This window comes from Rhinoraja longicauda, chromosome 2, assembly GCF_053455715.1.
Source record: "Rhinoraja longicauda isolate Sanriku21f chromosome 2, sRhiLon1.1, whole genome shotgun sequence".
Classification (NCBI taxonomy): domain Eukaryota; kingdom Metazoa; phylum Chordata; class Chondrichthyes; order Rajiformes; family Arhynchobatidae; genus Rhinoraja; species Rhinoraja longicauda.
The window spans coordinates 34,594,911-34,622,765 of record NC_135954.1 but is presented as its reverse complement, the minus strand read 5'-3'; the positions used below and the strand labels follow the sequence as shown (position 1 = coordinate 34,622,765).

General features: G+C 46.3%; 1 protein-coding gene across 1 annotated transcript in view; it reads left to right on the top strand.

The window, feature by feature from the left end:
• LOC144609354 (ATP-dependent translocase ABCB1-like) overlaps nucleotides 1-27,124 on the top strand; it is a 104,154-nt gene extending 77,030 nt beyond the window's left edge. The window contains exons 21-27 of the mRNA XM_078427806.1: nucleotides 5,781-5,881; nucleotides 13,248-13,388; nucleotides 15,629-15,785; nucleotides 20,674-20,871; nucleotides 24,379-24,585; nucleotides 26,100-26,246; nucleotides 26,924-27,124. Of these exons, the coding sequence (XP_078283932.1) occupies nucleotides 5,781-5,881; nucleotides 13,248-13,388; nucleotides 15,629-15,785; nucleotides 20,674-20,871; nucleotides 24,379-24,585; nucleotides 26,100-26,246; nucleotides 26,924-27,124 (1,152 nt within the window). The remainder of the gene's footprint in view (nucleotides 1-5,780; nucleotides 5,882-13,247; nucleotides 13,389-15,628; nucleotides 15,786-20,673; nucleotides 20,872-24,378; nucleotides 24,586-26,099; nucleotides 26,247-26,923) is intronic.
• Nucleotides 27,125-27,855: the final 731 nt, after the last annotated feature.

Below are 27,855 nucleotides of genomic sequence, written 5' to 3'. Positions count from 1 at the left end.
ACCAGAGCCCAGGTGGTTCCAGGTGGAGGCCGCCAGCTCCAAGTGTTTGGCCGATGGTAGGCCGCAGCGTGAACGGAAACACCACCCAGAAACAAAGGTCGCGTCTCCGTTCGGAAGAGACAATTTTACCGTTCCCCCTCCCACATAACACACAACCACAAAAAAACACTACATCACATCTAAACACTACAATTAAGACAAAAAACAACAAAAACCACAAAAGACAAACAGACTGCAGGCAAGCCACAGCTGCTAGGGCAGCACAGGCGCACCAAAAGATGATCATTACAAGATATGTGTCATTTTCCATCTTCTGCAAATTCATTAAACAGTAAATTGAGGTCTGTCAAAACCCATATTGATTATTTGCTATTGTTTTTGGTTTCTTGGTGTTTTTATTTCTGCTTTAGCAGTATATTTTCAATTTTTTACTGATGACCTTCAGTTAATTGATTCAGTTCCTTGGTGATGCTTCTTCCTAACTCTAACTCTAGCTCTCTGCTGGCACCACACTCTTTCCCAAAGAATTATTAATAATCTGTAATTGTACTTTGGTTAATACTTCCCCAAATTCTGGGCCAGACCAGAGATCTAATGCTAATTAGATTTTATGAATTAATTAGCTACTTAATGTTTTATTTTATTTCTAATTACTTCTAATGTTGCAATCCATCTCCTTAGTAATTACTGAAACATACAAATTATTTATTATTTTAACATTGCTATCTGATTTAATATTTTAATATTTCTGCAATTTTGCCTGTGATTTTAATGGCTACATTCTTTTCCCAATCACCCTAGCTCCCACAATCTGCATGTAGGGAAACAGTTGGCTTTGAAGGCATTGTTTTGCATGGTGCCACAGCAGTTAGTACTGCTGACTCACAGCTTCAGCGACCTGAGTTAACCGTGACCTCTCCCCCCCCCCCCCCCCCCCCAATGCCATCTGTGAAGACTTTGCACATTCTATGGTCCCCTGGTTTCCTCACAGGTTCTTAAGATGTGCTGTTGGGTTTTCGGGATATTGGTCGAACGCAGGCAAATGGAACTAGCATCTTGCTCATCCTTGTCAAGTTGGACGGAAGGGCATGTTTTTGAGCTGTATGTCTCTTTGATTCTCTCTTTTGACTAAATAGCATATCCGAGTGGACCCAGACATACCAGAGACCCTTTAAGATCATTTCTGGTTCAAGTTTATATGGGTTTTTTCCACTCAACTGTGGTTTTGGAGTTTACCAATGAGGCAGTAAAATTGAGACACAAGATAGGCTTTGTTTCAGGTCAGGATCTTTATTTTCCTATCCGTTCTGTCGACATGTGCTGCCTGATCCGCTGACTTACTTTAGTGTCTTTTATTTGCTGATGAATGACATAATTCTGGTCTCACTTCTCTAATCCATTTAGTTTTCTTCTGCCTCAAATTATATGAGTATGTTAGATTATTGCTAAAGTAGAACATTGTAAAATTGGGCCAGGAGCTCCAACAACATTGAGAAAATACTGCCTGCCAATCTGTGGAAGAGTCTGCTGTTCTCACATTAAACCAGAGAAAGCACTAAATCAAATTGGAAGCAGGCTATCCTGGATCCTGAGGGACTGCCTAAGAGAAAAAAGAAGAAGCATTGAAGATAATAGGACAACTTGGTATAAATTCATATACAGTGCCCTCCATAATGTTTGGGACAAAGACCCATCATTTATTTATTTGCCTCTGTAAGCCACAATTTGAGATTTGTAATAGAAAAAAAATCACATGTGGTTAAAGTGCACATTGTCAGATTTTATTAAAGGGTATTTTTATCCATTTTGGTCTCGCCGTGTAGAAATTACAGCTGTGTTTATACATTGTCCCCCCTTTTCAGGGCACCATAATGTTTGGGAAACATGGCTTCACAAGTGTTTGTAATTGCTCAGGTGTGTTTAATTCCCTCCGTAATGCAGGTTTAAGAGAGCTCTCAGCACCTACTCTTTCATCCAGTCTGTCCATCGCCTTTGGAAACTTTTATTGCTGTTTATCAACATGAGCACCAAATTTCTGCCAATGAAAGTCAAAGAAGCCATTATGAGACTGAGAAACAAGAATAAAACTATTAGAGACATCAGCCAAACCTTAGGCTTACCAAAATCAACTGTCTGGAACATCATTAAGAAGAAAGAAAGCACTGGTGAGCTTACAAATCGCAAAGAGATTGGCAGGCCAAGGAAGACCTCCACAGCTGATGACAGAAGAATTCTCTCTATAATAAAGAAAAATCCACCTGTCCGACAGATCAGAAACATTCTTCAGGAGTTAGGTGTGGATTTGTCAATGACCACTGTTCGCAGAAGACTTCGTGAACAGAAATACAGAGGCTACACTGCAAGATGCAAACCACTGGTTAGCCGCAAAAATAGGATGACCATAGAAAATAGGTGCAGGAGTAGGCCATTCGGCCCTTCGAGCCTGCCGGTGCTCGCAGGTATCGCACCCGTCAAGTTTCGCAGAGAGTTCTTCACTCATAGGCTGGTGTGCAAGACCCCATCGGACGCCAAACATCCTTTGCACCACCTTGCCCAGGATTCACAACAACTGGGATCTCAACGCCTGTCATCTCTTCACCCTTTCTCCCGTCATGCAGCGATCCTCTGTGGCTCTGGTTTCAACATACTAGGAGCATGGAGAACAAGCTGTGAACAGACATCGCAACCTCCTCAATTCACTGTCGCACCGAACACCACAGCCCCACCCGGCTTGGACACGCCCCACAAAGAGTGGGTCGCCCTGAACCGGTTCCGCACAGGGGTCGGCCGGTTCAACGCCAACATGCATCGTTGGGGGTTGCGTTCATCAGTAGCCTGCGTATGCGGTGCAGACCAGCAAACAGCGAGGCACGTCATTTTCGACTGCACTGTCCTCCGTCCCCCTGGTGGAGGGGTGGACCTCACGGCCCTCGACAACAGCACATTGCACTGGCTACAGCGCCTGGAGGGCGTTACATAATTTCTGCTGCTTCAAACGCAAGAAGAAGAAGACCAAATCAGAAAAATATGCTTTTCCAGTTTTTAACACCACATACCCAAGTGATAAATTCAAGATTTTCCCTGGAACTTCGGAGGTTGAGTGGAGACTTAATAGAAGTACATAAAATTATGAGAGGTATAGATATAGAAGACAGAACGTTTTCCCAGGATGGAAATGTCCAGCACTAGAGGTGCTCATTGAAGGTGGAAGCACAAGTAGATAGGGTGGTAAAGAAGGCATATATATAGGATGGAACTGCAGACGCTGGATTACAATGAAGATAGCCAAATGCTGGAGTAACTCAGTGGGACAGGCAGCATAATGATAATAATATATTCCTTTATTCATCCCCAGCCGGGGAAATTTACAGTGTTACAGCAGCAAAGTGGATAGCAATGAGATCATTCATTATAAATAAAAGTAAAGACAAGGATAAGTTATCATCAGTTTTCTGTGTATTCTTAACTGTTACTGTTGACTGGTCTGCTGGGAGCAGTGCTGGTTGTGCAGTCTCACAGCAGCGGGAAGGAAGGACCTCCTATATCTCTCCTTCACGCAATTGGGGTAAAGGAGTCTGTCACTGAAGGAGCTACTCAGTGCAGTGACTGTGTCCTGCATGGGGTGGCAGTTGTTGTCCAGCAACGATGCTAACTTTGCCTTCATCCTCCTCTCTCCCACCGCCTGCCCTGAGTCGAGGGGCAATCCAGGACAGAGCTGGCCTTCCTGACCAGCTTGTCGAGTCTCTTCTCTTCCGCTGCTGAGATGCTGCTGCTCCAGCAGACCACTCCATAGAAAATGGCTGATGCAACCACTGTGTTGTAGAAGGTCCTGATGAGTGCCCCCTGCACTCCAAAGAACCTGAGTCTCCTTAGCAGATAAAGTGCTCTGGCCCTTTCTGTATAGTGCATCGGTGTTTTCGGTCCAGTCCAATTTATTGTTGAGGTAGACACCCAGGTGCTTATAAGAATCCACCCTCTCGATGCCCATACCCTGGATGTTCACCGGTGTCGGGGGGACCTGGCTGCGCCTGCGGAAATCCACCACCATCTCCCTGGTTTTCCCCGCGTTGATCCGGAGGCAGTTCCGCTGGCACCAGTCCACAAACTCCTTGATCAGTTCTCTGTGCGCCCTGTCCTCGTCGCCTGTGATGAGGTCGACGATGGCAGAGTCGTCAGAGAACCTCTGTAGATAGGAGTTTGCAGAGCTGTGCCTGAAGTCCACAGTGTACAGGGTGAACAAGAATGGCGCTAGCACTGTTCCCTGCGGAACCCCAGTGCTGCAGACCACCCTGTCCGAGACCAGGTCCTTTCTCCTCACATACTGTGGTCGGTTGGTGAGGTAGTCCAGAATCTAGGATGTGAGGTGGTGATCCACTCCTGTGCGCTGCAGCTGGCCCTCCAGAAGCCCGGCTGGATGGTGTTGAATGCAATGGAGAAATCAAAAAACATTATTCTCACAGTGCTATCCCGCTTCTCCAGGTGTGAAAGAACTCAGTTCCGTAGGTAGATGATGGCGTCCTGGATGGAAGGAATGGGTGATGTTTTGAGTTGAGACCGTTCTTTAGAATGAGAGTCAGGGGAGAGGGAGACATGGAGATATGGAAGGGTAAGGTGTGAAAACGAGAGATCAAAGGGGACGAAACTCAAGGCAAAATGTATAATGGATCATTGTTAGCTGCGGGGAAGGTGACTACGTGGCATACAATCGATAAAAATTAATCAGGAGGACAGTGAAACTAGTCGGAGAACTAGGATGGGGGAGGGGAGGAGAGAGAGGGAAAGCAAGGGTTACTTGAAGTTAGGGAAGTCAATATTCATACCGCTGGGATGTAAGATGCCCAAGTGAAATATGAGGTGTTCCTCCAATTTACATTGGGCATCACTCTGACTGTGGAGGAGGTCCAGAACAGAAAGATCAATGTGGGAATGGGAGGGGAAGTTAAAGTGTTTAGCAACCGGAAGATCATGTAGGTCTAGGCGGACTGAGCGGAGGTGTTCAGCGAAACGATCGCCGAGCCTGCGCTTGGTCTCGCCGATATATAGGAGTCTACACCTGGAACAGCGGACACAGTAAATGAGGCTGGAGAAGGTGCAAGTGAACCTCTGCCTCACCTGAAAGGTCTGTCTGGGTCCTTGGACAGAGTCGAGGGTAGAGGTATAGGGACAGGTGTTGCATCTCCTGCGGTTGCAGGGGAAAGTACCTAGGAAGGGAGCTGTTTGGGTGGGAAGGGATGAGTTAACCATGGAGTGGCGGAGGGAACGATCACTGCGGAAAGCGGAAAAGGGTGGAAATGGGAAGATGTGACTAGTGGTGGGATCCCGTGGGAGGTGGTGAAAGGTGGAGGAATATGTGCTGTACTCGACGGCTGATGTGGTGAAAGGTGAGGACTAGGAGAACTGTCTGGTGTGCATATGGTATGCTTGCCTTCAAAACTACTGGAGTCAGGAAGTCATGATACAGCTCTATAGGACTTTGATTAAGTCACATTTCGAGTCTTGCAAGCAGTTCTAGTCGAGAAGTTTAAGAAACTTTTAGATAGTTACATGAAAGAGCATGGAATAGAGGGATATGGATCATGTACAGGCAGATGAGATCAGTTTAACTTGGTATCATGTGCGGACAAACATTGTGGACCAATGTTCCTGTGCTGTACTGTTCTATGTTCTTTGGTTGAGACTGAGATTTGGAAGCCCACTTACGAAAAATCTGCTGTTACATCTGTGTTGTAGGCAATCCCAATTATGCTGCATTATTTAACCGTTTTCTTCATCTTCACCAGCTTGCTACAGAGGCAGTTGAAAACATTCGAACAGTTGTAGCTCTAACAAGAGAGAAGAAATTTGAACAAATGTATGAAGGTAGCTTGGCTGTTCCATACAGGTAACAGGAGACAGGTTTTTTTTGGTTGATGGTGTAAAGGGGACTTTATTAGCTAGAAGAATAACTAGGAAAGTTAAAAGATATTTTTTATCCAAAATGTTATTGTACTGTAGGGACATACGGATTGGCGGGGGGGTGTCGAACCCTCGGTTGGGCTAACGGGTCACGTGGTGCGGGAGCACGAGGTATAGGTGTGTCTGGCGCCAAACTGGAGAGATGAGATTAGATTATTTTAGCTAGTTAAGTAGTGTGTGTCCAAAGTAAGTGCGTTGCGTCTTGTCACGGTTTTTACCAAGAATAAAGTCTTTTGATAACATCGCTCGATTTGGACTCACTACATTGGTGACCCCGAACGTAAGATCTGAAGCGAACACGCAGAATGTCACAGGTGGGAGCGAGCGCGGGCGAGGTTCACCTACCGCCGTTCTGGGTCCATCAGCCGCACCTGTGGTTTGTGCAGGCGGAATCCCAGTTCCATCTTAAGAGGGTGGAGAAAGACCAGGAGAAGTTCCACCACCTGGTGAGCTGTCTGCAGGCGGAGGTGGCTGCGCGGGTCAGTCAATACCTGACCAGTCCACCCCAAACGGAGCAGTACGTGGGGCTCAAGAGGCTCCTCTGAGGACTTTCGGCTGAAGCCAGAACCAGCGGGCTCTGAAGCTCCTCCATTTACCAGAGCTGGGGCAGCGGCTACCGTCGGAGTTGATGACCGAGATGCTGACCTTGGTGGGCGACCATCAGCCGTGCATGGTTTTTGAAGCAGCTTTTCGGGAGAAATTACCCCGGGACGTCAGGCTAGTGTTGGCCGACGTCTCGTTTGAAGATCCGGTAGCGTTCACCGTCAGGGAGCGGCACACCCGAGACGACTCGGTTAATCGGGTCTCGAGGCCCAGCGGCAGTCGGTGGAGCGGCCGAGAGAGCGACGCATCGGCCGCTATTTCGCCGTCAGCCCGCCAAGAAGGGGCTGCGGAACATGTTTATTGGTCGCGGGCTCAAGCAACAGGGCCGAAGAGGCGCGGCTGGTGTTTCTTCCATCGGCGGTGGGGCAGTGAGGCCCGAAGCTGCAGAGCCCCGTGTGCGTTTCCGGGAAATGCCTGGGCCGATCGAATGTAGAGGCAGTCTCGATTGGCTGTAATTGCCGCCTCTATGCGACGGACCAAGGTACCTGGATCGTTTTTCTAGTGGATACGGGAGCGGTTGTGAGTATTGTGCCCCCCTACGACTGCGAAGTTCAAGCGGGGGGGGAAGGGGCCGCCCCTCATTGCGGTGAACGGTAGCCCCATCCGCACTTACGGTAAAAGGGCTATGTCCCTGTCCTTCGAGTCCAGGACCTACCGTTGGGATTTCATCGTGGCGGATGTGGGCCAGGCCATTTTGGGTGCGGATATTCTATGGGCGTTTTCGTTGGTCGTAGACGTCCGCGGTAGCGGCCTGCAGCCCTCGGCTGGCGTGCGGCCCCTCCAAGCGCCGCCCCACCCAGTTCAGCGATCCAGGCCATCACCATGGCCCCCGGTCAGTTCGATGCGGTCCTAGCGGACTTCCCGCAGCTCCTCGTTCAGCGGTTCGATGCACCTTCCGAGAAGCATGGGGTCGTGCATTTCATTCCGACCGAGGGGCCGCCGGTTTTTGCCCGGGCACGGCGCCTCCCACCCGACAAGCTGGCCATGGCTCAAGAGGAGTTCCTGAACTTGGAGAGGCTGGGAATTGTGCGGCCTTCAAGTAGTCCGTGGGCCTCCCCCTTGCATATGGTTTCCAAAGCATCTGGGGGGTGGAGACCATGTGGGGATTTCCGACGACTTAACGCGGCAACACGGCCGGACCGCTACCCGATTCCGCACATACAGGACTTCTCAGCCAGCCTGGAGGGGGCTACAATTTTTTCTAAGATCGATTTAGTGCGGGGATATCATCAGATCCCGGTCCACCCGCCGGACATTCCAAAGACGGCTACCATTACTCCGTTCGGGATGTTTGAGTGGTTGCGCATGCCTTTCGGCCTTAAAAACGCAGCTCAGGCATTCCAGCGTCTGATGGACCGTGTGGGTCGAGGTTTGCCGTTCGTGTTTATTTACCTCGATGACATTTTGATTGCCAGCCGTTCGGTCCAGGAGCACTTAGTCCACCTCCACACTGTATTCCAGAGGCTGCAGGACCACGGCCTGATTCTGCACCTGGCCAAATGCCAATTCGGCCTGTCGGCGGTAGATTTTTTGGGTCACCGGGTTACACCGGCCGGTGCCACTCCTTTGCCAGCTAAGGTGGACGCGGTCCGCTCTTTTCCACGCCCTGCTACCATCAAGGGTTTGCAGGAATTCGTGGGCATGGTGAACTTTTATCACCGGTCGTGTCTGCAGCAGCTCGGGTCATGCGCCCCCTTTTTCAATGCCTCGCGGGTAACCCCGCTGAGTTGGTATGGTCCGCAGCTGCAGAGACGGCTTTTGTCGCGGTCAAACAGGCCCTCGCCAACGCCACCATGCTGGTGCACCCGCGCTCCTCCGCCCCCACGGCGCTGACGGTGGACGCCTCAGACGTGGCGGTGGGTGGGGTTTTGGAGCAGCAGGTCGCAGGTCAATGGCAGCCCCTGGCGTTTTTCAGCCGGCAGCTCTCGCGAGCCGAGCTCAAATATAGTGCGTTTGATAGGGAGCTCCTGGCCCTCTATTTAGCAGTCCGCCACTTCCGTTATTTTTTGGAAGGCCGTTCTTTTGTGGCCTACACGGATCACAAACCTCTGACATTTGCTTTCGCTAAGGTTTCTGATCCGTGGTCGGCTCGCCAGCAGCGGCACCTCACCCTGATTTCGGAGTTTACCACCGATGTCCGTCATATTGCGGTTAGGCTTAAAGCTGTTGCTGATGCCCTGTCCCGGCCGGCCATTCCCTCCGTAGCCGTGGTAGGCGGACAGGTGGATTTCCAGGAGCTAACGGAGGCTCAGCGCCTGGAAGGAACTGCCGTGGTGTATGCCTCCGCAGCCTCGGGACTGCGTTTGGAACAGGTGGCGTGTGGCCCCACAGGTACCAAATTGTGGTGTGATGTTTCTCTTCCACGCCCACGCCCGGTGGTGCCTGCCGCCCTGCGGCGTAAGGTTTTTGAGGCCATTCATGGCCTGGCACATTCGTCCATCAGGGCGACTTCAGCCATGGTGGCCGCCCGGTTTGTCTGGCACGGCCTGCGGAAGCAGGTGGCAGCCTGGGCACGTGCCTGCATTCCGTGCCAGACCTCCAAAGTTCATCGCCATGTCCAGCCCCCATACCAGAGATTCGAGGTTCCCCCAGTCTGTTTTTTCCACATCCACGTGGATTTGGTGGGTCCATTGCCCTATTCTAGGGGTTATACTCATCTGCTGACGGTGGTGGATCGGTTTACACGTTGGCCGGAGGCACTCCTATTGTCGGACACCTCGGCGGCCTCCTGTGCACGGGCCCTGGCGTTGCATTGGGTGGCCCGTTTCGGCGTCCCGGCTATCATCACCACAGATCGGGGGGCCCAGTTCACCTCCTCCCTCTGGGCCGTGCTGGCACAGTTGTATGGGTCTCGTTTACAGCAGACCACCGCCTACCATCCCCAATCCAACGGGATGTTGGAGCGTTTCCATCGGCAGCTGAAGGCGTCCCTCTGTGCTCGCCTGACCGGCCACGATTGGGCTGACCAGCTGCCTTGGGTCCTCCTCGGCATTCGTACGGCCCCAAAGGCCGAGCTAGGCATATCCTCGGCCGAGCTCGTCTACGGTTCACCCCTGCGGGTGCCGGGTGACATTCTCCTTTCCGCCCCCGCCTTACCGCCGCCCATCACGTCGGTGTTGGGTTCCCTCCGGGCACGGGTGGGTTCTCTGGCTCCAGTCCCGACCTCCAGGCACGGAAGCACGGCCATACGGTGTTGGGTTCCCTCCGGGCACGGACATACGGATTGGCGGGGGGGTCTCGAACCCTCGGTTGGGTCACGTGGTGTGGGAGCGCGAGGTATAGGTGTGTCTGGCGCCAAACTGGAGAGATGAGATTAGATTATTTTAGTTAGTTAAGTAGTGTGTGTCCAAAGTTAGTGCGTTGCATCTTGTCACGGTTTTTACCAAGAATAAAGTCATTTGATAACATCGCTCGATTTGGACTCACTACATACAGTACCTTGGAACCTTTATTTGACAATTGAGTCATGAAAAGTGGCATAATTTAAAGTGGATTTGGATAATGATTTGAAATAGAATTTTGAAGGGGAAAAGGGACAGGGTGGTGCTGTAGGTTTGATACTGAGCTGATAATCCACATGGCCCTAAATGGTGTGCAGACTGCTGAGCTGCAGTGGGTCAGGGAGTAGCCTTGAGAAACCTCAATATTGTTTTATTTGGAAGGCTGACTACCGGGCAGGATCTATGCCTTTAGACTTTAGTGATACAGCACGGAAACAGGGTCTTCAGCCCACCAGGAGCAGCGCCGACCAGTGATACAGCACGGAAACAGGGTCTTCAACCCACCAGGCGCAGCACTGACCAACGGTCACCCCCCGCGCTTGCACTACCCTAAACACCAAGGATAATTTTTTTTAATTTACAGAAGCCAATTAGATTTACACAAACCTTTACGACTTTGGAGTGTGGGAGAAACATAGAAACATAGAAAATAGGTGCAGGAGGAGGCCACTTGGCCCTTCGAGCCAGCACCGCCATTCATTGTGATCATGGCTGATCATCCACAATCAGTAACCTGTTGCTACCTTCTTCCCATATCTCTTGATTCCACTAGCCCCTAGAGCTCTATCTAACTCTCTTTTAAATTCATCCAGTGAATTCGCCTCCACTGCCTTCTGCGGTAGAGAATTCCACAAATTCACAACTCTCAGGGTGAAAAGATTTCTTCTCACCTCAGTTTTAAATGGCCTCCCCTTTATTCTTAGACGGTGCCCCCTGGTTCTGGACTCTCCCAACATTGGGACCATTTTTCCTGCATCTAGCTTGTCCAGTCCTTTTATAATTTTATACGTCTCTACAAGATACCCTTCTAAACTCCAGTGAATACAAGCCCAGTCTTTCCAATCTTTGCTCATATGACAGTCCCGCGATCCCAGGGATTAACCTCGTGAACTTACGCTGCACTGCCTCAATAGCAATGCTCATCCAAGGAGATTTCAATCTAAATCATCGAATGATGATAACCAGAAGACTTATCTCCAAACCGCATGACTTTTTAACATTTGTAAACTGTTAGGTGAGTAACTTGAAATATGCAAGTGGATTTAAAATTCCAAAAGAACAAATCCATGAGACATAGCCTGTGATGAAAGCAGAAATTTACAAGACAACGAGTCACTTTCCTTTTCTGTGCAGTTGGTTGGCCAAGGGAACACACCTAATTCACTCTTAAATCACATAGCCACTCACTGATCAAGAGTCAAAATTAAAGCTTTAGTAAATCATGGATAAACAGGAATCAAAAAATGTCTGCAAAAAAAAGAAATCTTCATTAAAACGGAATTGGTCTTACTATTATCCAGCTTTACTGAAGACATGGCTCCAGCTTTATTTTCACGCACCTCCCACTGGGCTTCACCAGATTTTCTATTGTTTGTCTTGATTTCAAGTTGGTTACAGATCTCTCCAGCAATGCCCATGAAATTGCACAAAATAAGAGAAATTCCGAAATTATTTTGCTAGCGTCCTCTTAGGTTGTTCCAACAAGCCAAAGTTTTCACTATCTTCTTTTTGGGTAATTTAAGATGAGAGATGTGTGGCCTCTCATCTCTTGAAGGGGAGGAAACCAAAGCACCTGGAGAAAATACACATCGTCACAGGGAATACGTACAATCTCCGTACAGAGAGCACCCGAGTTCAGGATTGAACCCGGGTTTTGGGGGTTTAAGGGAGCAGCTCTACCACTGCACCACTGTGCTGCCCTTGTGTCAAGATTGAGTTGGGTATACAGTTGTGTATAGGACACTGATTTGTAGGGTCCCAGAGGCTGTAATTATACAGGGCCTCAGTGAGTTCACACCTGGAATATTGTGTCCTGTTTTTTTATTCCTTATCCACGAAAGGCTGTACATGGCCGAGTAGGGATACAAGAAAGATTCACAAGGGTTCCAGGGATGGCAGGTTTGCTGTTTGAGGAGTGATTGAGTAAACTGGGATGGTATTCTAGAGAGATTTAAAGAATCTAATAGAAACATACAGAATTCTAAAAGAGCATACTTCAGGATGCAGGGAAGATGTTTCCCCTGGCTGAGTAGTCGAGCACGGGACATTGTTTGAGAACACGGTTTAAGCTACCCAGCACTGAGAAGAGGAGCAATTACTTCACTCAGTGGATGGTGAGTCTTTGGGATTCTCTATCCTGGAGACTCTGCGAAGGCTCAGTAATTATATTAGGTCAAAACGCACATTGATAAAATTCTGGACATCTAGGGAATCAAGAAACATGGGGCTGGTGACAGAAAATAGCACTGAGGCGGTAGATCAGGTAGTAGATCACTGAGGGGCAGCACAGTGGCACAGCGGTAGAGTTGCTGCCTTACAGCACCAGAGACCCGGGTTAGATCCTGATGACAGGAGCTGTCTGTATGGAATTTGTACGTTCTCCCTGTGACGATGTGGTTTTTCTCCAGGAGCTCCGGTTTCCTCCCACACTCCAAAGATGTACAGGTTTGTTGGGTAATTGCCTACAGTTAAAAAAATTATAAATTGTTCTCAGTGTGTAGAATAGTGTTTGTGTAAGGGGTTTGCTGGTCAATGGGCCAAAGGGTTTGTTTCTGCGCTGTATTTCTAAAGTCTAATCAGCCATGATCCAAATGCATTGAAGCTTGAAGGGCCTACTTGAAAGGGCGGCACAGTGAGGCAGTGGTGGTAGAGTTGCTGCCTAACAGTGCTTGAAGCGCCGTATACCCGGGTTCGATTCCGACTACGAGTGCTGTCTGTACGACGTTTGTATTTTAGTTTCTTCCCACACTCCAAAGACGTACAGGTTTGTAGATAAATCGGCTTGGTACAAGTGTAAATTGTCCATAGTGTGCAGGGTAGTGTTAATGGGGATCGCTGATCGCTGCGGACCCGGTGGACCGAAGGGTCTGTTTCTGCACTGTATCTCTAAACTAAATGAAATACAGGCATATTCTTCATCCAAATTCTTCTGTTCCAGGATTTACCTATATTCAGAGGGAGCCATCTGCCTGTTTGAGTGTATAAGAGTTGGGACTGCGTGGTGGGGGCGGGATGGATAGGGTTCTCAGCTGGTTGATAATAACTGTGCAGTTAACATTATCATTGATAGGGGGCAGCTGGGATATAGTATGACATCCCTCCTCTCGCTGTATCAAATGTATGCAGTGAATTAAAATCATTGCCACGCATTGCTCAACATTGTCCATTTACCCTTTTATGTTTCCAAAGAAACGCCAAAAAGAAGTCTTACATTTATGGAATCGCCTTTAGCCTTTCACAAGCAATTATGTTCTTTGCTTATGCAGCAAGTTTTCGATTTGGAGCCTGGCTAGTGACTCATAACTACATGGGGTTCCGAGACGTTTTTCTGTGAGTATAAATTCTTGTTGCATCAATCTGTTTCTGCAAGCGAACGATGCCATTGGCTTGGGTTATTATTGATGTACCTGCTTTAATTATGTGAGGTACCATAAGGGTCACTTTACAAAATGCAACAGGAATCCATTTAAGATAATGATGAGATTTGAAATATTGTGTTTAAGTCTGATCTCCTGACTTAAGGAGAGAAACATTTGTGATAAAGTAGTGTAATAAAGATTCACTAAATCGATTCCTTGGATCTTGGGTTTATTTCATGAGGAGATATTAAGCAAACAGGGCCCACAGTCTTGGAAGTTTAGAAAACTGAGAGGTCATCTCAATGAAATGTATCAAGACTCATAAGAAGCGTGCAGAGTGAATGCAGGGATGATGTTTTCCCTGGCTGCAGTGTCCAGAATCAGGAGTTATAGTCACAAATTGAGAAGGTGGCCAATCAGCAGAGAATTGAGAAGAAATTTCTCCATTTAGCAAGTTGTGAATCTTTGAAATTTGCCACCTGAAAGAGCTGTGCAAGTCATGATATATATTCTACAAAAGGGAATAGACTTTAGAGATACAGCACGAAAACAGGCCCTTCGGCCCATCGAGTCCGGCACCATACGGCAACAACACTACTGCTGCACCACTGTGCCGCCCCCGATTTTTAGATGTTAACGGGATTAAAGTATGTGGGTTTGTATAAGAAAGTGGGGCTGAGCTAATGATCTTATCTAATAGTGGAGCAGGCATCAGGGAACAAATGACCTCCTTCTCCTGTTCTGCATTATGTTAAAAAAAATCTGTATTTTCAGTATCTTCTAATTTTCCTTGCATTCTCTTTTCCCCCAAAAATGTTTGACTATCTAATTCTTCAGCTTCTGCAACTTGCTTTCTTGACGCTGTCCTTCTCTTTCCAATGTGTACAGTCTGCTTGTTTCTATCTCTTTCCTTGCACGATGGTCTACTGCACAGTTGAATGAAGTGAGGCATCTCTGAGAAGACTCACTCGGGTCCTGTCAGGCTACTGCTTGCATCTGAGCTGAACTCTTGGAACAATGCCATGAGGCATCTGAGAAGCGCCTTCCGGTAACTGCTGAAAATCTCATTGTCCATCTGGAAGCCAAAACCTTGCCTGCTGCCCCTCCGTTTCTGTACATCGGTATGATTAACACCTCCTCCTTATTGTTAACTTCATTTCATTTACCTCTCATTTTGTCAATTTCATCTGTAAACTGCAAACAAGAATAGCGTATTTTATTCATTGGAGCAAAACTAACTGCAATGTGCTGCAAATGGGAAAGCAAAACAGAAGTTGGTAGATGCAGTCAGTCGGTCAGGCAGCATCCATTGATACGTCCAACGCATCAGGTCAAATCCACTAACTTGATATCCACTGACTTGATATCTTGTGTAGAAAGGAACTGCAGATGCAAAGATAGACACAAAGTGCTGGAGTAACTCAGCGGGCCAGGCAGCATCTCTGGAGAAAAGGAATGCGTGACTGTCTTCTTTAGACTGTCTGAAGAAGGGTCCTGTCTCCTAACGTCAGCCATCCTTTTTCTCCAGAGATGTGCCTGGCCTGCTCAGTTACTCCAGCATTTTGTATCTATCTTCGACTTGATACATTGAGTCTCTTTTTCACTTGCTTTTCTACTTTTCTTGGTTCTGCTAAGAATTATTGACTTGGAATGTTTCATCTGTTTAGAGTTTAGTGATGCAACATGGAAACTGGAGAGGCATGTTGGCCTAAGTCCCATGCCAACCATTGATCATCCGTTTACACTAGTTATCCAACTACACACAGGGGGCAATTTTATAGAGGCCATTTAACCTGCAAACCCAAATGTCTTTGGGATGTGGGAGGAAACCGAAGTACCCAGAGAAAACACATGCAGTCACAGGGAGAACATGTAAACTCCACACACACAGCACCTAAGGTCAGGATCGAACTCTGGTCTTCACTGTGTCGCCCTTTCTCTGTGGATGTTACCTTCTCTGCTGAGTGTTTTGACATGTTCTGGTTTTGTGAAGGTTCTTCCAAGTACTTTTCACACTATATTTACATCTACTAGGTACACAAGACATAAATTAACCTAAACTTAAACCTAGCAAAACCCATTTAAGTTGACATTGTTTATGAATTGCACAAGAAACTTGGTACATTTCTTTATGGATTATCATTCTGCAGAACTCGCATATCTGTAGGGATAATATTGCATGTTCTTTAATCCGATTTATGATTATTGCAGCGTGTTCTCAGTGATTGCATTTGGAGCGATGGCTTTAGGAAAGACCAACTCGTTTGCTCCTGATTATGCCAAGGCTAAAGTATCAGCAGCCCGAATCATCATGTTGATTGAACAAACAGTATCAATAGACAGCTTTAGTGATGCTGGCGATTTTCCCGTAAGTACCTCACTGTCTTGCAGTTAATGCTCAGTAGCACCGAACGTTAAAGAATTGAAGCCTATGAAATGTCAGAATCTCAAATTGTTCAGAAACAGCACGAGGGGGGACATTGAAACGTACAGAATAGTGAAAGGCTTGGATAGAGTGGATATGGAGAGGATGTTTCCACTAGTGGGAGAGTCTAGGCCTCAGAATTAAAGGAAGTTATTTTAGGAAGGAGATGAGGAGGAATTTCTGTAGTCAGAGTGTGGTGAATCTGTGGAATTCTTTGCCACAGAAGGTTGTGGAGGCCGTCAGTGGATATTTGTAAGGCAGAGATAGACAGATTCTTGATTAGTACAGGTGTCAGAGGTTATGGGGAGAAGGCATCTCTGGAGAACATTGCTATGTGACATTTTGGGTCGAGACTCTTCTTCAGACCCTTTTTCAGACTCCAGGGTCTGAAGAATGGTCTTGACCTGAAATGTTACCTGCTGAGTTACTCCAGCACTTTGCGATCTTTGGTAACTATATATTTAGCACAAAGCCTTGAAAGACATTTTCATCTGTTGTGAATAGCATTGTGAATAGCGTGGGAGGAGTTGGCCGCGCCTAATGGCTGCGGCTCTCTGGCAGTCTGTTCTCTTTTTTTCTTTTTTTTTGTTTGTGTCGGTGTTGGGATGGTTTTTGTTTCTGTTTTTGGCTGTGTATGTGTGGTGGGGGGTGGGGTGGGGCGGGGGGAAACCTTTCTTTTATTAGGTCTCTTCCCCGGGGCGCAGCTCGCCCGCGGGGCCTTCCATCGCCCGGCGCTGCTCGGCTGCGGGACTTAACATCGCCGGCGCGGCTCGGCCGCGGGACGTTTCAGTGCCCGGTGCGGCTCGGCCGCTGGACTTAACATCGCCCGGTGCAGCCGCGGGACGTTTCAGTGCCCGGCGCGGCTTGGCCGCTGGACTTAACATCGCCAGCGCGGCTCGGCCGCGGGACGTTTCAGTGCCCGGTGCGGCTCGGCCGCGGGACGTTTCAGTGCCCGGTGCGGCTCGGCCGCTGGACTTAACATCGCCCGGTGCGGCCGCGGGACGTTTCAGTGCTCGGTGCGGCTCGGCCGCGGGACGTTTCAGTGCCCGGTGCGGCTCGGCCGCTGGACTTAACATTGCCCGATGCGGCCGCAGGACGTTTCAGTGCCCGGTGCGGCTCGGCCGCGGCACGTTTCAGTGCCCGGTGCGGCTCGGCCGCTGGACTTAACATCGCCCGGTGTGGCCGCGGGACGTTTCGGTGCCCGGGGCGGCTCGGCCGCGGGGCCTTCCATCCCCTTGCGGGGGCTGTGAGTGTCGTTTGCCTCGGTAGGGGTCGAGCTGCCTGTCCGTGGGTGCGGGGGGAAGAGAGGGGAAGTTTTGTTGCCTCCATCACAGTGAGGGGGTGTTTGGAGTCACTGTGATGGATGTTTGTGTTGGGGTCGGGTGTCCTGTGTTCTTTTCTTTTTTCTTGTGTCTTGTGAATGCTGAAATTTCGCTCGGTGTTTGTGCCGAGTGACAATAAAGTGTTGTTATGTTATGTTATGTTATGTCAGAAATATTTGCCATATTTGGGAAGACTATAAAATTTAGAATTTCCAACTCGGGAACCCAATATCTAGTTTTGACACAATTGAATAGAGAGTGTAAAGCAGCATCTTCCTGGGAGTGTGAAGGAGCAGGTGATAATACAACTAATGCCAGAGATTAGGCATAAAAAGTGTAATTTTGCAATAGCAGTTGAAAAGGTTCCAGAGCCACATGTGGGCTGTTGCACACGATGGACGTGGATATAAGTGAGCATAGAATATATGTCTGAAGAAGGGTCTCGACCCGAAGTGGCACCCATTCCTTCTCTCCAGAGATGCTGCCTGTCCCGCTGAGTTACTCCAGCATTTTGTGTCTATTATAGAATATTAAACCCTTGGTCATGAATATCATTGACATAGTTATAACAGTATAATAACAGAACTTTATTGTCATTCGGTATAAATACCGAACGAAATTTCAGCAGTCACAAGACACAGCAAAAAAGAAAAGAACACAGGACACACGACCCCAACACCAACATCCATCACAGTGACTCCAAACACCCCCTCACTGTGATGGAAGGCAACAAAACTTCCACTCTCTTCCCCCCCGCGCCCATAGACAGGCAGCTCGACCCCTACCGAGGCAACCGACACGCACAGCCCCCGCAAGGGGATGGAAGGCCCCGCGGCCGAGCCACACCGGGCACTGAAACGTCCCGCGGCCGAGCCGCGCCGGCGATGTTAAGTCCAGCGGCCGAGCCGCACCGGGCACTGAAACGTCCCGCGGCCAAGCCGCGCCGGCGATGTTAAGTCCAGCGGCCGAGCCGCACCGGGCACTGAAACGTCCCGCAGCCGAGCCGCGCCGGCGATGTTAAGTCCCGCAGCTGAGCCGCACCGGGCACTGAAACGTGCCGCGCCGGCCATGTTAAGTCCAGCGGCTTAAACTGAATGTTTGCCTCTTCTATCTTTAAAGGGCACAGGTGAAGGCCCTTCTTGCTTTATAAAATAGCACGTGGTCCAAGTGACAAAATTGTTGACCTGATCCATCTGGAATCCATGTAATTGATGCTTTAATGCTGCTGAACTGTGTTTTCCTGAATCATGGAACATTTGGTATTGTCGGCAAACCCGACATTTATTTCCAGAGATACCGCCAGACTCACTGAGCTACTCCAGCACCTTGTGTCTCACACAACCGTAGATCTGCATTCACATATAGACCAGGCTGGGTAAGGATGTGGCATGTTGACAAATGAATGGCTTGCCAGATCATATGGGACAGCACTTAAGAGGCAACCACATCGTCATACAAAGTAGACACAAGGAAATGCAGGTTCTGATTTACAAATAAAGATGCAAAGTGCTGGAGAAAGATGGAAGGCCTTTGTCCAACCATCTGCCAATCAAAAACAGCCTCATCTGCATCCACCTGCACAAACCAGCAGACATGGGGGGGAAGGCAGGAACCGGGTATCGATTGAGAATGATCAGCCATGATCACATTGAATGGTGGTGCTGGCTCGAAGGGCCGAATGGCCTATTCCTGCACCCATTGTCTATTGTCTAAATCGATGGTAGTCAAAAAATGCTGGAGTAACACAGCAGGACAGGCAGCATCTCTGGAGAGAAGGAATGGTTGACATTTCAGATCAAGACCCTTCTTCAGACTGATGGCAGACGTTTCGTGTCATTGATCTCCTGGTTGCTCAGCACCTCAACTCCCCCTCCCATTCCCAATCTGACCTCTCTGTCCTGGGCCTCCTCCATTGTCAGAGTGAGGCCCAGTGCAAATTGGAGGAACAGCACCAAATATTTCGCTGGGGTAGCTTACACCCCAGCGTTATGAACATTGACTTCTCTAATTTCAAATAGCCCTTGCTTTCCCTCTCTCTCCATCCCCTCCCCCATCCCAGTTGTCCCACCGTCCTACTGTCACTGACTACATTCTATCTTTGTCCCGCCCACTCCCCAGACATCCGTCTGAAGAAGGGTCTCGACCCAAAACGTCGCCCATTCCTTCTCTCCAGAGATGTTGCCTGTCCTGCTGAGTTACTCCAGCATTTTGTGTCTACTTGCCAGACCTTGTCCCATCCCCACTTCTCTTCCAACTTTCTCCCCCAGCTCCCCTCCCCCTTGATTTCCTTCCAGAGTGAGCCAGATGTTTTTACTTTATATAATTGCTCAGTAATTTCATGATCATCATTACTTAGTTTAGTTTATTTTAGAAATACAGTGCGGAAACAGGCCCTTCTGCCCACTGAATCCACGCTGCCACAAGCACTATCCAACACATGAACAATTTATAATCTTTACTGAAGCCAATTAAGCTACAAACCTGTACGTCTTTGGAATATGCGAGGAAACCGGATCACCTGGGAAAAACCCATGCGGTCACGGGGAGAACGTACAAACTCCTTACGGACAGCACCCACAGTCAGGATTGAACCCAGGTCTCTGGCACAATAAGGCAGCAACTCTACCGCTGCGCCACATAATAACGTAATCAAGATAATGGTAAACACAAAAATGACTGATTATAACTTTTCTAATTCCACGTTATTTAATTAACTGTATTGAGAATTCTCACAGCCATGGTGGAGATACATTAGTGCACAGTTCATATACCTAACCATTAAATCAAAGCACCACTCCCAACAATAAATTAGTAAACCATTTAAACTGTCCTTGGCTGTGGATCCTCATAGTTCACCTGCAGTGTGTCATCAACTGCATCTGCAAGTATTTTTACACCTGGCACTTAAGTGTTGAAAGTTATTTATCACATTATGCAAGCAGAATTATCCTGATAAAATGCTCTCTGATATATATGTGAAGCGGTGGTAAGTGGCAGAGCACTTGGTACTGTTGCAACAGCCTGGGTTCCATCCAGACCTCCATTATTATCTTTGTGGAGTTTGCATGTTACCCGTGTGACTGATTGAATTTCATCCCACATCCTAAAGAATGTGGAGTTTGCATGTTCCCCCTGTGACTGATTGGATTTCATTCCACATCCTAAAGAAGTGCTGGTTGGCAGGTTTACTGGATATTGTAAATTATCCCCAGTCTTGGTTTCCCTAATGCAGGAGAATCTAAGCTGGATGTGTGAAAGAGTAGGTTACCAGGAACTAAATGTGTGTGTGCGTGTGGGGGGTGGGGAGCAATGAAACATTGGGACTGCTGTGTGAGCTGACATTGAGTCCAGTATGGAGAACAATAGGAGAAAATATAAGTGTGACATATACTTTGGGTTCTAACTGTTGATGGACACCCGTATATTTGATATCTTCGCAAAGTTATTTGAGAACATGTATAGAAAAGTTAAAATGGTACTAAATGTCATGGTTCTGATTCTTTTTCAAGAGCACATTTGAAGGAGTGGTCAAGTTTGAAGATGTTGCCTTTAACTATCCTTCTCGCCCGGATGTGCCTGTGTTGCAAGGTTTAACAGTTGCAGTTGGGAAAGGACAAACCTTGGCTCTAGTGGGTAGTAGTGGCTGTGGGAAAAGCACCACTGTCCAGCTGCTCGAGAGGTACTATGACCCACAAAATGGAAATGTGGTAAGTGACTTACTCCCTTTTGATCGGGTCAGAAATCTGTGGGGGTGTTGTTGCGTTCAAATAATCATCGACTGTCTATTTCACCATGTGTGTTACACGTTCTTCTGGATTTTCATTAGAATGATGGTACGTTCACAGGCTGTTTTGTTCATAAGTTCATGTTATGGGAGCAGAGTTAGGCTATTTGGCCCATCAAATCTACTCTGCCATTCAATCATGGCTGATCTACCCTTCCCTCTAAACCCCATTCCCCTGCCTTCTCCCCATAACCCCTGCCACCTGTACTAATCAAGAATCTATCTATCTCTGCCTTAAAAATATCCATTGACGGCCTCCACAACCTTCTGTGGTAAAGAATTTCACAGATTCACCACCCTCTACAGAAATTCCTCCTCATCTCCTTCCTAAAAGAACTTCCTTTAATTCTGAGGCAATGACCTCTCGTCCTAGACTCTCCCACTAGTGGAAACATCGTCTCAAAAGCGCACTAATTCTACTTTTAGTTGGTAACCTCTTTATTAGTCACCTGGCATCTCATTATCATATCTGGATAACATGCAACAAAAAGCTTTTCACTGTACCTTGTTACACATGACAATAATAAACTAAACTAAAAAGTTCAAGAGAGCCACTAATGCTTTCTCTAATATTGCCACAGAACCTTATTTTTTCGGCAGGGAAAGAGGCCTTGTGGCCGTTTGTCCACACGGACCAAGGTATTTACCTGAACTAGTCCCATTTGCCTGTGTTTGGCCCATATCCCAGTAAATCTTTTCTGTCCCTGTACCTGTCTTTTTTAATTTGTAATTGTTCCCTCTACCACTTTCTCGAGCACCTCATTCTGTACACCCACCACCCTTTATGTGAGAAAGCTGCCCCTCAGATCTCCTTTAAATCTTTCCCTTGCTACCTTAAACCTAACCCTTCAGTTTTATACTCCCCTACCCTGGGAAAATTACTGTGATTATTCACTTTATTTATGCCTATCATAATTTTATAAACCTCTGTAAAGTTATCCTTCAGCCTCTTTTGCTCCAGGGAAAACACACTAAAGCCTAATTCATCTCTCCTTCTAACTCAAATCCACAGGCAACATCATTGCGAATCTTTTCTGCTTTCACTAGCTCAAATCACATCCATATCCACATCCACAACTACACTCTAATCATATAGTATGGCGATGAGAATACACTTCATTTATTTTTCATAGATCCAGATTCATGTAGAGGCCCATCCAACAGATACTTCCTATGTTCAAAGAGCAAACCTTGCATTCAGTGGCATTACCATCAGCAAATCCTCACCAATCACCATTTTATTGTTTGCCAGCGAGCAGAAGCTCCACTGGGCCAGCCATGTACAACCCATGGCCACAGGAGTTGGACAGAGACCAGATATTATGTGGCAAATGATTCATGTCCTGCTATCCCAAAGCCTGTCCATAATTTACGTGTGCCACTGTCTGGTTGCCTGAATGACCGCAGGTCAACATTCCAGGTTGATGAGAAAATTAAGATGATTTATGAAAGTATGATCAATCAGTTTTTTACAGCGGTTAAACATAATAATTTTCTCTGTCAGAATTCTATTTGTTTTGTCTCGGACCTCACAGAGTCAATTATTAATAGCCTCTTTATTACTATTATGTGCATGTGATTTGGGTGAGTTCGTACAATATCAGTAATAGCCTCTTTATTTCCATTATGTGTATGTGATTTGGGTGAGTTTATACAATATCAGTAATAGCCTCTTTATTTCCATTATGTGTATGTGATTTGGGAGAGTTTGTACAATATCAATGATTTGGATGAGATTGTACATGGCAAGATTAACAAGTTTGCAGATGATATAAACGTGGGTGGTTTTGCATATAGTGAAGATGGTTGTGGAAGAATGCATCAGTTGTCTTGATCGGTACAGGTGGACTGAGGAATGGTTGATGGAATTTAACACAGAAAAATGTGAAGAGTTGCATTTTGGGAAGTCTAACGTGAGCAGGGCCAACACATTGAATGGCAGAACTCTGGGGAGTGTTATATGTTCTATAGATTCAGGATCGGTTCCTGTAGATTGGAGGGTAGCTAATGTTGTCCCACTTTTTAAGAAAGGAGGGAGAGAGAAAACGGGAAATTATAGACCAGTTAGTCTTACATCAGTGGTGGGGAAGATGCTGGAGTCAATTATAAAAGACGAAATTGCGGAGCATTTGGATAGTAGTAACAGGATTGTTCCGAGTCAGCATGGATTTACGAAGGGGAAATCATGCTTGAATAATCTTCTGGAATTCTTTGAGGACGTAACTAGGAAAATTGACAGGGGAGAGCCGGGGGGATGTGGTGTACCTCGACTTTCAGAAAACCTTCGACAAGGTTCCACATAGGCGATTAATGGGCAAAATTAGAGCACATGGTATTGGAGGTAGAAAATTGGTTGACAGACAGAAAGCAAAGAGTGGGGATAAATGGGTCCCTTTCAGAATGGCAGGCAGTAACTAGTGGGGTACCGCAAGGCTCGGTGCTGGGACCGCAGCTATTTACAATATACATTAATGACTTGGATGAAGGGATTAAAAGTACCATTAGCGAATTTGCAGATGATACAAGGCTGGGTGGTAGTGTGAACTGTGAGGGAGATGCTATGAGGTTGCAGGGTGACTTGGACAGGTTGTGTGAGTGGGCGGATGCATGCCAGATGCAATTTAATGTGGATAAGTGTGAGGTTATCCACTTTGGAGGTAAGAATAGTAAGAGTATTATCTGAATGGTGTCAAGTTAGGAAAAGGGGACGTACAACGAGATCTGGGTGTCATAGTGTATCAGTCACTGAAAGAAGCATGCAGGTACAGCAGGCAGTGAAGAAAGCCAATGGAATGTTGGCCTTCATAACAAGAGGAGTTGACTCTAGGAGCAAAGAGGTCCTTCTGCAGTTGTACAGGGCCCTAGTGAGACCGCACATGGAGTACTGTGTGCAGTTTTGGTCTCCAAATTTGAGGAAAGATATTCTTGCTATTGAGGGCATGCTGCGTAGGTTTACTAGGTTAATTCCCGGAATGGCGGGACTGTCATATGTTGAAAGACTGGAGCGACTAGGCTTGTATACACTGGAATTTAGAAGGATGAGAGGGGATCTTATCGAAACGTATAAGATTATTAAGGGGTTGGGCACGTTAGAGGCAGGAAACATGTTCCCTACTCTTGCACCTATTGTCTATATAGCAGGGGGATCTAGGAGTGCAGGCGCATGGTTCCTTGAAGGTGGAGTCGCAGGGAGAGAGGGTGGCCAAAAAGGCTTTTGGCACATTGGCCATCAGTCAGAGTATTAAGTATAGAAGTTGGAAGGTCATGTTGCTGTTATATAAGACATTGGTGAGGCCGTATTTAGAGTATTGTGTTCAGTTCTGGGTGCCATGTTATAGGAAATAATTATTAATGTCTATCACATAAACCTAATGGTAACAAAAACGGCATGCAATAAAGTGCAGACTTTTGAAATATACCTTTTCTCCAGTTTTTAGATAACAACAATATAAAGGGCCTCAATATTCAGTGGGCTCGGGCGCAGATTGGTATTGTGTCTCAAGAACCAGTGCTGTTTAACTGCAGCATTGCTGAGAATATTGCCTATGGGGACAACAGCAGGATTGTATCCCAGGAAGAAATAGAGGCTGCAGCCAAAGCTGCTAACATACATTCTTTTATTGAAACTCTCCCTCAGGTATGTACTGCATGGTTACACATAATAAACTCAGTAATAATATCTAAAAATAATTGAATGTCTCATCTTGCATAAAAGCAGGAAACGATTATACTAGAATTCTGTACAGCATTTGTTAGGCCACAATTTGTGAACTGTGAACATGGGCTGGTTCTGGTTCTGGTCAACAAGACAAAGCTGCCACCTCACAACACCAGAGACTTGCATTCAATCCTAACCTCGATGGAGGTCTGTATGGAGAGGGAGTTTGCATGTTCTCTCTGTGACCATGTGGGTTTTCTCCAGGTACTCCAGTTTCCTCCCAAATCCCCAAAACACGCGGTTTGGTAGGTTAATCGTCCACTGTAAAATTGTCGGAGTGGACTTGGTGGGCCAACAAGCCTATTTCTATGCTGTATCTCTAAACAAAACTAAACATAACAATAAAAGATGTGATAGCAGTGGGAGAGTGCAGAGATTTACGAAGATGTTGCCAGGATGTGGAAACTTAAACCATGAGGAAACAAAGCCATCTGAGGGGAGTGTTAATCAAGGTGCATAAAATTATGAGGCCTTGATCGGCTAAACCTTCCTAGTTACTTACCTCATTGCTATTTCCTTTAATGGTGAGTTCCATTCAAGTTAATTGGTAAAAGGATTAGTTAGATGAGCAGCACTTTTTTTTCCACCAAGAGTGTGCTAGTGGTTTGGAATTCATTTCCTGAAAGGCTGTTAGGGGGTAAAAACCATCATCAGGCTTAGAAGTAACCGGATATGTAGCTTTTCAACCATCAAGGACTAACTTGCTTCCACCTGATTTTATTTTCAGATTCTATAACTTTGGGTGCTGGCAAGAGATTACATTAGCTATAAAAACAGATGTTTATTGTGGTAGTCGGTAGCTTCTTCTACGAGGCTTACTGAGAAGGTAAACAAAATATTGAGGGATTGGGCTAATGATTTCCCCAATCCAAACATATTTCCATGATTTGAGTGAGTGATTATTTTATTCATAGGCATAGTGTGATACAGCATAGTAACAGGCCCTTTGGCCCGTCTTGCCCACACTAGCCAACAGTCCCAACTACACTAGCCCCACCTGCCCGCATTTGGCCCATATTCCTCCAAACCTGTCCTATCCATGTACCTGTCTGACTGTTTCTTCCTTTCGATAGTTTTGCAAGCATTATAATTGTACAGGGAATGGAATGAATTCCTCTTAGTATGATGCATTGTGTAATATGTGTTACATCACCAGTATTTTCTTTCAATTACACCTCAGTGTGCATTCTACATGCAATAATATGCATGATATCATAACAGTTTACCAGTTCTGTGGTGCATTGCTCTTTGGAGTATTTCAGAGATCAAAAATTAAGTCATAAATTTTTAAGAGTAAAGACCTATCGTTAAGTTATGAATATCTAAAACAGCTAGACTGCAGTTCATTTGTTATTATTGAAGAAGTAAACAGGTAATTTAAAATGAATCATTTGTAGAAAAGGTAAAAGCAATATTTTACTCTGTTTATTTAGAAATATGAAACATGTGTCGGAGACAAGGGCACCCAGCTATCTGGAGGGCAGAAACAGCGAGTGGCCATTGCCCGAGCATTAGTCCGAAATCCTAAGATCCTGCTGCTTGATGAAGCTACTTCAGCACTGGATACAGAAAGTGAAATGGTAAGATTGGAGCTTTTGGACGTGAAGTGCAATATTTTTGCAGGCAAAATAATTATAATTTGAAATGTCACAAGACAACTAAGAGATAAATGAAAAGGATAAAACATTAGGAACAATGCATCCCCATATTGCACAACATCCTCCAACTGTATACTGGGAATAGTAAAGATGAAAATGTATTCCTAAGAGAGTTGCTGTAGAGGACAATCATTGATGTAATGACAAAATTAACAAGCCAGATTAATTTATGATAAATTACAGGGTTTTGCATTAAGATTAAACTAAGTTTTTATTGACAAACATTATATTATTTTCTATCCCTTTACATTCTGAGATGGTTTCCCATTGGAGTGCATTGGCAGATATGGTGCCCAGTATCACTCAAGTTTGAGTACATATTTGTGGAATTCCTGACCTTGCTGAAATTTAAACAGCTGTTTTTATCATCACTGTCACCATTATTGATCATTGTTATCAGCAGGAACTAGGCTATGATGTGCATTTCACACTTGACTTGATTCTAAACATCTAATTCCAGAGATTAATTTTAATAGAATTATTTTAAGTCTTAAGGCTCGAAGGGCCAAATGGCCTCCTCCTGCACCTATTGTCTATAAAATATGACTATCAATGTGAAATGTTTTCATATTTGATTTCACTTCTTCCATTTTCAACAGATTGTCCAAGAAGCACTGGACAAAGCAAGAGAGGGCCGTACCTGCATTGTGATAGCTCATCGTTTGTCTACTGTCCAGAATGCCAACAAAATCGCTGTGTTTCAAAATGGACAAATTGCAGAGGAAGGAACACACCAGCAACTTTTGGCCAAACAAGCTCTTTACTACAATCTAGTTAATGTACAAATGGGACGAAACTGAGTGGGGGGAAAATATCAATCACTATATTCAATTTTTTTATTTTTTTTTCAGTTTGGTTTTGGTAAATGGCAATAAAATTAGACCAGTGGAATAACATCTTGTATGTACAGCACCTTTAACATGGTAAAAATGTTGTAAATTATTTATATTAATTACATGTCCTGCCTTGGAGAAGGTTCCAACTATGATGGGGTGAACCTATTAATAAATCAAGTTCAGATCTGTTCAAAAAAAGTTAATTATTTAGAATACGGGATTGTCAAAATTGTATCATCTCTGACAAATCTCCGAGGCAGCTACTAGAATAAATGTAACCCCACACTCCCAACAGACCTGCACATATAAGTCACGTCAATTTTATTTGTATAGCACATTTAAACACAACCCACGTTGACCAAAGTGCTGTACATCAGTGCAGGTACTAAAAAAGAACATACAATAGCACACAAACCTAACAACACATACATAAACAGTTTACAGTTTACAGCGCCCCCTCAGAGGGCCTCAAACGCTAGGGAATAGAAGTAGGTTTTGAGCCTGGACCTAAAGGAGTCGATGGAGAGGGCAGTTCCGATGGGGAGTGGGATGCTGTTCCACAGTCCAAGAGCTGCAACCGTAAAAGCGCAGTCACCCCTGAGCTTAAGCCTAGACCGCGTGATAGTCAGTAGCCCCAAGTCGGCTGACCTGAGGGACCTGGAGATTGAGTGGTGGGTTAGAGGATTTTTGATATT